The sequence below is a fragment of the Mauremys reevesii genome, unplaced genomic scaffold, assembly GCF_016161935.1.
Source record: "Mauremys reevesii isolate NIE-2019 unplaced genomic scaffold, ASM1616193v1 Contig16, whole genome shotgun sequence".
NCBI lineage: Eukaryota > Metazoa > Chordata > Testudines > Geoemydidae > Mauremys > Mauremys reevesii.
The window spans coordinates 238,631-249,492 of NW_024100782.1; the positions used below are offsets into that span (position 1 = coordinate 238,631).

At 58.9% G+C, this 10,862-nt stretch overlaps 1 protein-coding gene across 1 annotated transcript; it reads right to left on the reverse strand.

The window, feature by feature from the left end:
* Positions 1 to 659: 659 nt before the first annotated feature.
* Positions 660 to 10,524, reverse strand: LOC120393187 (matrix metalloproteinase-9-like). Its single transcript, XM_039517763.1, has 5 exons — positions 10,454 to 10,524; positions 9,740 to 9,889; positions 7,580 to 7,744; positions 4,569 to 4,730; positions 660 to 2,323 (listed from the first exon to the last, which is right to left on the reverse strand). Exons 1-5 carry the CDS (start codon positions 10,521 to 10,523, stop codon positions 2,169 to 2,171), a joined length of 702 nt encoding a protein of 233 aa, XP_039373697.1. The 5' UTR covers position 10,524; the 3' UTR covers positions 660 to 2,168.
* Positions 10,525 to 10,862: the final 338 nt, after the last annotated feature.

The window sequence follows — 10,862 nt, forward strand, 5'->3', positions numbered from 1 at the left end:
CGCTTTTTCACACGGCTTTTGAAAACACGTGGATGATTTTCAGGTTCATTAGCTAGGGGAGAAGTTTGGGAACCCCTGTCATAGGGAATGGTGCCCCCTACTAGATGCCAGAGGGAATGATGCCCCCATAGGGGCCCCCTGAACCCCTGAGCAAGGACTCCACTCTCTCGCTCGCTGCACTCCCAGGGGGTGGGGTCTCATTCCCAGCGAGCCCCGTTCACTCGCCATTGCTCCCCGTGGAGCCATCCCAGGCTGGGTCAATGTTCCTCACCCCAGTGACTCCCACTGACCTGCGCCGACTGATTCCCCAAGCGCAGGATCGGGGCCCAGAGCCTGAACCCGTCACGCTCACTGGGGATTTTCCCAGGGAGCGGAGAGCTCCTGCCTGGGGCTGCGGGGAACAAACTGCAGGATGGGCCCCCAGCTCCCCTCCTCATGGTATCATCCATGCGGCATGGGGAGGGGCTGAGCTGGAGACTGGGTCTCTGCAGGCCAGGGCTGTGTCTGTGTTCAGTTCGCACCCCCCTGGCGTGGGGAGAAGCAGAGGTATTGCATAGCCAGGGCCAGAGTCCCTGTGGGTGGCAATTAGCCCCGCTCCACTGGAGTGAACCCCCGTGCCCAGGAGGCCCCCTAGTGGCCACGTGCAATAGGACGAAGAGACATAGGGGGTGAGGAACGCATGGTTCTGTGGGTGAGTCTCCGATGCCAGATCCCCCGTCTGACGGGAGCTGGGCCAGTCCCCAGGTCGCTCACTATCCTGCTCCTGAAACAGGTAAGGGGCACGTGGCACTGGACAGACACTGCACATGGAGCTGGGCCTCAGGTGCCGCTTGCTTAAGTCTGTGCGGGACGGGGCTGCACTGGGGCAGAGTCACCGTTCAGGGGACGTCCTGGCCCGGACAAGCAGTTAAAATCAAATGGTGAACTTGGAGGTGAGCTGGGGGGAAATCTCTGGGCCCCTGAGTCAGCTGCAACGTGCCAAAGATTCTCTCTGGTTCCAACCCGAATTGCTTATGAAGCCAAGCGGTGCCGTGTGCGCTGGAGATTTTATTCAGCTAATGAGCAAAGAAAAACCAAATCAGAAGGACACGGCGTGGAGGGGAAACTCCTGCAAGCCTTCCCCAGCTAACGAAGGGTCCAACCAGCCCTGCCCCAAACCAATGGCAAAGCACGGCCGGTGACATGAGCACGCAGCGACACCTGCGTTAAATCGTCGGCAGCATCAAACCACGGGGTGAACACGGCCCAGGGCCAGTCCCTTAATGGGAAAACGGGAGTCCAGAGGGGGCTGGCCACACCCCAAGGAAGGCAGCGACATTGACGGCCGCGGGGGAGACGGACTAGCACAGAAACCACATTGGTTATGACTGTCTACACGCCCATCGCAGAGGGCAATTGTCGCTTCCTCCGTCCTGTTAGCCAGGGGCCTGATCGATCCCCCCAAAACACAGGACAGGCTTCACCCACCGGGGCCTCCCTCTCCCCTTGGTCGCCGTGGGGGGCTCTGTCTGTGTCCGGGCTTGGCTCGGTGCCTCACTCTCTCCCCTCCAGCGACTGGTCTCTTGGCAGGAGCCGGCTGCCGGCCGGCCTCCATCTCTGTGCAGGTATCGCTCTGGGCCGGGATTTGGGCTGACACCAGCAGGGGCCAGAGACCTTTGCTGTGACTGGCCGAGGGAAGCAGAGGCGGAGATGTACAAGTGCCACTGGCCCTGAGCGTGACACAGCCACCGGTGACTTGAAGCTCCCTCCCCCCGGGGCAGCTGAATTCCCAGGACAGGCCCCAGGGCCGGGGGGAGCCGGGATGATCAGCCGGGCCCTCGCCATGGCAGTGCCAGTGCAGTAGCAGAGTTCACAAGTCAGTCCACGCCAGCCCCTCACAGTGCCCTCAGGTCTGCCCAGGCAGAGCCACATCCCCAGACATCCAGGCTGCAGGGCCCAGCTGTCCACAGAGCAGGGGGCTCCGAGGGTCTGTGTGAGCGTGGGAGCTGGATGCAGGGGGTGTATGGCTGCCAGGGGGAGCAGGACAGGCAAGGGGACAGAGACAGGAGCAAAGCCCAGCAAAATGCAGGCCGCTAGGGGCTGGATTTTAACACCCTTTTCTCTAGGCTTTCGCGGCTCCGGGTGCAGGGGGAAGGTTCTGGAGTAGCCACGCAGCCACGTCACATGTGTTAATGGCTGGATCTTGACTGGCCCGTGGACTTTCTCGCCCAGCGTCTCTTCCTCCCCCGCCGGCCCTGCTCTGCTCCCCACCTGCTGGCTCTGGAGAAAGGTGGGGGGAGCGAGGCCAGGGCTGGGGTCTCCACTGTGTCAGCCGGGCGCCCATCTGTAACGAGCCATAGTGAAGGGAGGCTGGATTAGCGCAGCATTCGGCCAGTCTGGGGAGCCCCCCCGGGGGAATTACAGCCCCATACCAGGGCCACGGCCAAGACTTGGGATCCTGGGAGCCCAACGTGAGTCACGGCAGCGTTTGTATCAGAGCAGCGCCCAGGGCTGCAACCAAGATCCAGGACCCACAGCGCCAGGCGCTGCACAGACCCATGACAACAGACAGGCCCTGACCCAAGCAGCTGAGAATCCAAATCGACCAGACTGACACCGGGCAGGAGGGGAAACTGAGGCACAGCTGGGGAAGGGACACACCCCTGCTCATCCGGCGGAGGGGTGGGGGGTGGAAGAGCTGGGAGCAGAATCCATGTGTCCTGCATCACAGGCAAAGGCAGCACTTTCTGTCAGTCCAGCCTCACTGAGGTGTCTCAAGTTGGGCGCCCAAAATCCTGGGTCATTTGGGGGAAATTTGGTCAAAGTTACAATGGGTCAAAAGGAGCCGGGCCGTCCCTAATCAATGACATCCCCCCCAGAGCACACTGCACCCCCCCACCGACACACCCACCCCCCGGAGCTCCCATCAGCCCCCTGCTCTACAAACCCCCACCCCGGACCCCACAGAGCCATGCAGCACCCACTGCGGGTCACCCAGCCCTGCTCCCACATGCCCCGGGGCCCCGGCTGTTTCAGATCCCCCCTGCAGCCTTCCCTGCCATGGTCCCCAGTGTGCCACACCCTGGGGGGTCAGCAGGGCTGAGGGAGCTGCGCCCCCCCACCCGAACCCATAGCCCCCTCCCCTAGAACCTCACGGTTTGCTCCCCTGCATTGGGGTCACTGGTGGGGACATCGGGGCTTGTGAGTGATGGCAACAAAGATGGCCGCCACCTCCCGCTGATGGGGATGAGCTGTGCAGGACCCACCCAAGGGGCTCCGTGACCCCCACAGTGGAGGGGCGGGGACACCAGGGATCTGCTGACCCCTTGGGCCCACAAGCAGGGAGGCCCCAACCCCGCACAGGCCGGACCCTTGACGTCAGTGCGGCCAAGCAGGGGGGGCTGGGCCAGTCACCCCCATGGGCTCTGGCCCAGGCTGCCCCAGTCCCACAGGCTGGGGATCCTTGCACCTCTCCTGGCCCTGTTTACACATCCCCCACTGGGCAGCAGGGGGCACAGTGAGGCGCTCATGCTGCCCCCGGGCGGGTTTTGCTGCCCCAGATGATTGCAATGCAGCAAAGCGGGGTCTGTTATCTCCCCACTTCTGTCTAAAGGTTTGGCTACACTAAGGGATCCCAAGGGCTGGGAAGACTCACTCCATGGGCTGTGGGGATGCTGGAGCTAAGTGGGGGACATTTGTCAAACAAAAGGGTTTTTTTTCTCCCTCGAAAGTGGCCTTTTTCCTCCCATAAAAATGGCTATTTTCACAAGACACTTGGGACTGTCCAAAGTTTCCTTTTCAATGAAAACTTTGGTAACTTTTGCCATTGAGATTCCTATGGAAAATATTCCTGGGATCCCGCGGTTATTGGAAACCGGGACATGGGTGTTTTTCACGGGCCAGGAAGCCCGGCTTTCGGTAAGTGTCAAGAACCGTTCCCAGGAACGTTGTGATGAAAACATTTTGCAAAAACTTTTTGGGGAACCGCCCCTCTCCAAAGCCAGCCCATTTTCACCTTACGAAACAGGAACAACAGGGAAACATCTGTGGTTTTTTTCTCACCAAGGCTGGGCCTGTTGTGTTTGACAGCTCAGTTCTCAGCCACCCAAATGCCCTGGGATGTGACACTCCCCAGTTGCAATTTCCAGTCTATCTACTCACCATACTGCTCTGGCCCCATTGGTGGAGCTCACGAGGTATTTACCCTCCTAACTCCCTGTGAGGCAGGACAATTATCCTCATTACATGGGGGGGGGAAACTGAAGCACGGAGCTGCTATGTGACTTCTCTGAGGTTGCACAGGAATGCTGCGGCAGAGTAGGGAATTCATCTCATAGTGACCAAGTCCTGGGCTAGGTATGTAACCACTGGGCCACCCGTCCATGCAAGATGCCAACTGCAGTTCTGTGCAGAAACTCTACTGAACTCAGAGCTGGGCATCTCTCTCCCTCTGGACACCCCGGACAAGTGTCTGAGGCTGCAGTGGGGCTGTCTGGGGCCGACCAGCCCTAGAGGATGCTGGGTCCCCATAGGCCGAGCCAGGCAGCAAAGCCCCATGTAGCTCTGCCCTTCTTCTCCCCGGCCCCTACCTGAGTCCAGACAGTACATGCGTTTCTGGTCCACGTCGTAGTTTCTGGTCAGAGAACACCAGGGCCTCCCGCTGGCGTCCCCATGTGCCGTGCAGCCCAGGTAGGTCCGGTTCTGGTAGGTGAACGGGAAGGCGCAGGGAGCCGTGGAATTGCCGGCCAGTACTGGAGAGACAGAGAGAGGGAAGGGGACAGCATGGGGCAGAGGTTAAGTCACTGCATTCAGAGCCAGGACTCCTGGGTTCCCTGCCAGTGACCTGGGGCAAGTCACTTCCCCTTTCTGTGCCTGTCACCCCTCCTGCTCGTAGGCAAGTTAGACTGTGAGCTCTTTGCAGCAGGGACTGGCGCTCACTATGTGTCTGTGCAGCGACAGGACACTGATCTCGGTCGGGCTCTGTGCAGCGCAATGGGGCCCGGTGACACAGAGGCCCATCGGGGAGGCACCGCAGTGGGTCAGCAGTGCCCGTCAGGCCTGGCGTACTCACTACACCTCACACACCTGGCAGAATCTGCAGCTAACCAGGGTCATGGGCAGATCACATACAAATGGACAACACACTGATCCTGAAAATGGTTGCATGGGGTGTGTACAAAGAGTTATAAAGAGGGGCTGGAATGATGTTCCTCAGATGTGTTTGGTAGGCAATGAATAATCCCTAGAGTAAGGAACAGGCATTTGCTTCTCTGGCAGCCTGCTCCTCAGGCAGAGACAGTGCCAGTCCATTTACATCTAAGGTAAAAAAAGCCATCAAGCTCCCAAGCAGGGGAAAAGACAGCCCGGCCTCTGCAGCAGAGAGAAACTTTGGCTGGACCCCAGTGGCGGATTAACAAATTTGCCACTCCTAGGCCCTCACAAAATTGCCGCCTCTCCCCTCCCCTTGGCGGCAAGCCTGGGAGGGAGGGGGGAGAAGGGGAGTTGTGGCGCTCTCGGGGGATGGCGGAGGTGGAGTGATGGCGAGCTGGGGCAGAGAGCTGTTCCCTGCCCCCCCCCCCGCCCCCCCGGAGAGTTACTCCCCGCACCCACCAGCCCCAGGTCACCTCCGCTATCCCCCGAGCGCGCCGCTACTCGCTTCTCCTCCCTCCCTCCCAGCGCTTTTGCGCGGCAAGCCTGGGAGGGAGGAGGGAGGAGGCTGGCCGGGGAGTTGGGGAAGGGGCAGAGTTGGGGAGGGGGCGTGAGCAAATTTGCCGCCCCTGCAAATTTGCCGCCCTAGGCCTAGGCCTTGTTGGCCTAGGCGATAATACGCCGCTGCTGGACCCACACTGCACAGAATACATTGCAAAGATTTTCAGGGCTATCAAAAGAAGGGGAAAGAACCCCCTGGGGTTATCCATGACTGGGCAGCCACAAGAGGCCAGGGCTCCTGGACATCTGTGGATCCTTCAGCCAAAGGGAACAGAGCACAGGTGAGAAACCTGCTTCGGCAAAGATCATAACTGGCTGACATTCGGTGCTAGCCTGAGAAGTATGTTTCTACTGGTGTTTGTTTGTGACTGTTTCTGTCCTTATTCCTGCGGCTTGCCACCACTTCAACCCATGTCCTTTACTTCATAAACTTGTCTTACTTTTACCACGGACCAGCTCGGTGTTTGGATTGACACGGAGGGTTTGTCAGTCCCAGTTCAGCCAGTAAGCGGCTGGGTGCTGTCTCTTTGATGGAGCAGCGAAACGGATCAGGTTTTGTGCATGCCACCGTGAGAGGCTGTGAGGTTTGGACTGGCAGAGTCTGAAGAGTTTGCTGGCAGGGCAGATAAGCCGGCTGGGGAGCTGACGCTCAGCTTAGCCGCAGCAGAGTGGGGTAACAGAGAGGCTCACAGTTCTGGGAACCCCCGTTGGTTGTCAGAGGCCCTGATCTCGATCAGGGTCTGTGCAGCGCCTGGCACAATGGGGCCCCTGAGCTCTGGTTTACATAAGAACAGCCGTACCGGGTCAGACCCCCTAAGTTACCAAATACTACATCAGTGTGAGAGTGCAAGGTTGTACCAGCCTGTCCGCAGCCCCAGATCCCTGTCTGTCTAGTGCAAACCCTGCTCCGGGAGGGACCCCTGCGCTGTTACACCTATAACACCCCAAAGCCGCCCTACATGTCATGCCTGGGGCAACAGGTCTGCCTCACCCCGCTGAGCTCCTGGGCACGGTTTGGGATAGTGGGCCGTATTGTGTCAGGCAGATTCAGTGTCGCCAAACCACATGTTCATGGGGACTCTGGCCCCCAAAATCGCAAGGTTGTCAACAATCAGGAGGGTCTTCTCACTTCCCGACTGGTTCCCAGGCTGTTCTCCCAGTCCCAGCTTCTCCCTGAAGCCCCAAGGGGCAGAAACCTCCTTTCTACGTTTAAACTGAAAGTTGAGCTTCCCCCATAGTCACAGGATTCCAGGAGCTGGGGTTTGACACACGGAGCTGCCTTTATGTTCTGGGTATGCCCAGCGCCAAGCATGGTGGGGTTCTGGGCCATGGCAGGGGCTCCCAGTGCTACCGTAATACCCCTAATATATAATGTACAGCACCTAGCACAATGGGGCCCTGGGTCATCACTGGGGCACCTAGTGCTACCATAATACACCTAATACATAAGGTACATCACCTAGCACAATGAGGTCCTGGGGCTTCCAGTGCTACCGTAATACACCTAATACATAAGGTACAGCGCCTAGCACAATGAGGTCCTGGGGCTCGCAGTGCTCCCGTAAGACACCTAATAAATAAGTAACAGGGTCCTGGCCATGAGTGGGGTTTCTAGGCCCTACCACAGCACACCTAATAAATAATAATGTTAAGTGTGGGGAGACTCAGGATAAACCTGCTAGAACTGCCAGTGCTGGGAAATGGGTCTGACGTTTCTGCTCAATTGTCTCGGGCTGAAATGTCCCTGACAGCGGCACCCCGGCACCCCTGCACTGCGAGGAGGATGGGGTAGGGAACTCGGATGGGATTCCACCGGGGGTGGCTGTGAGATGAGTGGCCCCCGACTGCCCTGCACTGATCCCCTCCTCCCACCCCTGCTGCCCATCCTTACAGGTGTCAGCACAGTAGCTCCAGCGCCGATCCCGGTCATAGCTCCCGGTGGTGGCGCACCAGAACCTGCGTGGCTTGGCGGCCTCGTCGGTGCAGGTGTAGAACGCCCGGCCCCGGTACACGAAGGGGAAGACGCAGGGCTGGCCATCTGTGTTGCCTCCATACTCTGGGAGGGGAGAGACAGAGACAAAGAGGTGACACCGCTGCATGGGGGGCTCTGCAGGGCTGCGCTCATTGCTACGCCCCAGGGAACCCCACAGAGACACAAAGCCAGAGACTGTCCCTTCCCCAGAGAGCAGCAAACAAAGGGCAGGGGGTGAAACTGAGGCATGGAGAGGAGAAAAGCCTTCATCACCAACCCACTCTCCCCTCCATTAGCACAGCAGTGTCCACCTGGAGGGACTGGAGCATCCCCATCAGAGCCTGCTCTGCCACTGACCGACATCCCCTCACACACAGAATATCAGGGTTGGAAGGGACCTCAGGAGGTATCTAGTCCAACCCCCATGCTCAAAGCAGGACCAATTCCCTGACAGATTTTTGCCCCAGATCCCTAAATGGCCCCCTCAAGGATTGAACTCACAACCCTGGGCTTAGCAGACCAAACCACTGAGCTATCCCTCCCCTCCGTGACAGTGGCTGCATCTCACCTGAGCCTAGCCCTGGCAGGACCTGAGAACAGCCCATCGCCCGGGGAGCCCAGGGCTCTGGGGACACTCGCTGAGGTCACTGCTGAGATTCCTAAGCAACATCCCCTCTACTGCCCCCACTGCTCAGCCGACCTCTGGGCATCACAGGCTGAGGCAGGGCAGGACTGTGCCTGTTCCATTAACTGCAGCATGTCCCCACCTCGCTAGAGCTGCTAGCCTCAGCTGCATGGCACAGGCAGGACACATGGCACCGGGGACCAATGCACATGGTTATTACAGATGTGCATTGCCTTAGTGTCCAGAGGCCCAGCTGAGTTCAGGCCCCGCGCTGGTGGCCGCAGCACAGACATAGTAGAAGTGGATCTGGGTAAAATTCTTTGACAAATCTTTTTTTCTGTGAAATTTCTGTGAATTAGGGTCGACCAAAACGTTTCACAAATCCACGTCCACCTCAGCGGGATGTTTCCATCAGGCAAAAAAACCCTAAAACATTTCCCTTGAGAAATTTCCTTTCATTTTATTTTGTAAAGTAAAATGTTTTAAAAATGCTTGAAATTGAAAAGAAACAATTTGTTCAACCTGACAGGATTTTTTCTTTTTTTTTTAACTTTTCGATTCATCAAAAATTTCAAACATTTCTTTTTTCGGATGGACCAAGAGGAATTTTTTGTTGCGTTTGGGGCGAGGAAGGAACAATAGATGCTCCAATGCCTGGAAAGACAGAGAGCAACCGAGAGATCATTGAGTCCAGCATCTCTAGGAATCAGTGAACTATTGTCCTAGAAAAATGTTCTTTGGAGCTGAGACAATTTCCTTGTAGGAAGAAGGTTTTTTTGGCCTAGAACCTGAGCGGGAGGTGGAGGGATGCAAGGGTCACACCCGGAGACATCTCCACTCGCTTTGTTTCTCTCTGCTTCTCACCTTTTCATTTCAACAAAAAATCCCACCTCCCACCCTTATGGGTGTGGAGAGAACCTCAAAATAATGAACAGAGACTCTGACTCTGACTCTGACCAATGCAGAGACTCTGCCTGAGTCTGCTGAGAGCCTGAGCCCATCGCTGTGAGAGGGGGGGAGCTGCCCTGAGTGTGACTGACACAGCGATGCTGCCTGAGTCTGCAGAGAGACTGAGCCTGTTGCTGTGAGAGGAGGGAGCTGCTCCAAGTGTGACCAATGCAGTGATGCTGCCTGAGTCTGCCAAGAGCCTGAGCCCATTGCTCCGAGGGAGGGAAGCTCCAATGTAACTGACCCTGTCTGAATCTTCAGGGAGCCTGAAACCACAGCTGGGAGAGGTGCAAACAGCCTCGTTCCCCTCAGTCCAGTCCCGTGGGCTCTGCGATTGATGCACCTCCCACCATGCTTTGTGTCAGCAAAGGAGTGTGGGACGCATGTGGTGGGTTCCTGGCTGTTCTGTGGCCAGACGCCCTGGGGTTCTGGCCCTGCAGAGGGAGCGCGGGGAGCCAGAGGGTGCCCCCCACCTCAGGCCGAAGGGGGAATGCCCCAGCCCTCACCCGTATCATAGCAGCGCTTCCAGCGGGAGTCCTGGTCGTAGTTGGCGGTGGTGGCGCACCACAGCGTCCACCCGGCCCAGCTCCCATCCTGGGTGCACGTGGGGTACGATCGCCCCTGGTAGATGAAGGGGAAGACGCAGGCGGCACAGTCTGAAATGGGAAGAGAGCGGGTCAGAGACACAGACGCAGAGTGACAGGAAGCACAGAGCGCTGGGGGTGCGGGGCTGGTCTCTGCTGGGGGGAACATGGGGTGGGAGCTGGGGCTGTGCCAGGAAAAGTGGGGGGGGCTAATTTGGGCCAGAGGGATCATGGGGGGGGGGGGGGCTCTGGGCTGTGCCAGGCGCATCTCGGAGGACAGGGCGGGCGGCTCTGTCAGTGCCTGATGGAAGATCCGGGCAGAGGGTCCAGATGCGACTGGCAGTTGCGCCCGACAGCTCTACATTGCCCATGCCCAGCACCCGTGCACTGTGCCCCTCCCCTGCACCCCCCCTCAGCCATGCTCCAGGGTCCCGTGTCTGCCAGTGAAACACGCTTGCTCCCAGCCCTGCCTCCCTGGGAGCACCCGGATGCCAGGGTCCCACACACAAGAGTGATGGCCAATGAAGGGCAAGACACACACACACACACCCATGCTGCCCCCTCACTGCCCCAACTGCACCCAGGTGGCTCCATTGCAGGCGTCGCATCACACAGCTCCACGGAGCCGGGACTCACCTTCCAGCGCCCTGCAGACGGGCAGGAGCAGCCAGCCCCAGGCCAGGAGCCTGACACCAGCCGGCATCATCCCAGCCTGCACGGAGCCTGCTAGAGCCAGAGACGCTGCCCCCCACCCCGAGCCTGCTAAAGCCAGAGACTCTGCCCCCTGCAGCCTGCTAGAGCCAGAGACGCGGCACCCCCCCCCCCCGAGCCTGCTAGAGCCAGAGACACTGCCCCCCCGAGCCTGCTAGAGCCAGAGACGCTGCCCCCTGCAGCCTGCTAGAGCCAGAGACACTGCCCCCTCGAGCCTGCTAGAGCCAGAGACACTGCCCCCTCGAGCCTGCTAGAACCAGAGACGCTGCCCCCTGCAGCCTGCTAGAGCCAGAGACACTGCCCCCCCCGAGCCTGCTAGAGCCAGAGACACTGC

Coding starts and splice junctions, on each gene's coding strand:
- LOC120393187 (XM_039517763.1), bottom strand. CDS start 10,523: ATGATGCCGGCTGGTGTCAGGCTCCTGGCCTGGGGCTGGCTGCTCCTG. Junction 7,745..9,739: donor GAAGCGCTGCTATGATACGG/GTGAGGGCTGGG, acceptor CTCCCCTCCCAG/AGTATGGAGGCAACACAGAT. Junction 4,731..7,579: donor GAGCTACTGTGCTGACACCT/GTAAGGATGGGC, acceptor CTGTCTCTCCAG/TACTGGCCGGCAATTCCACG.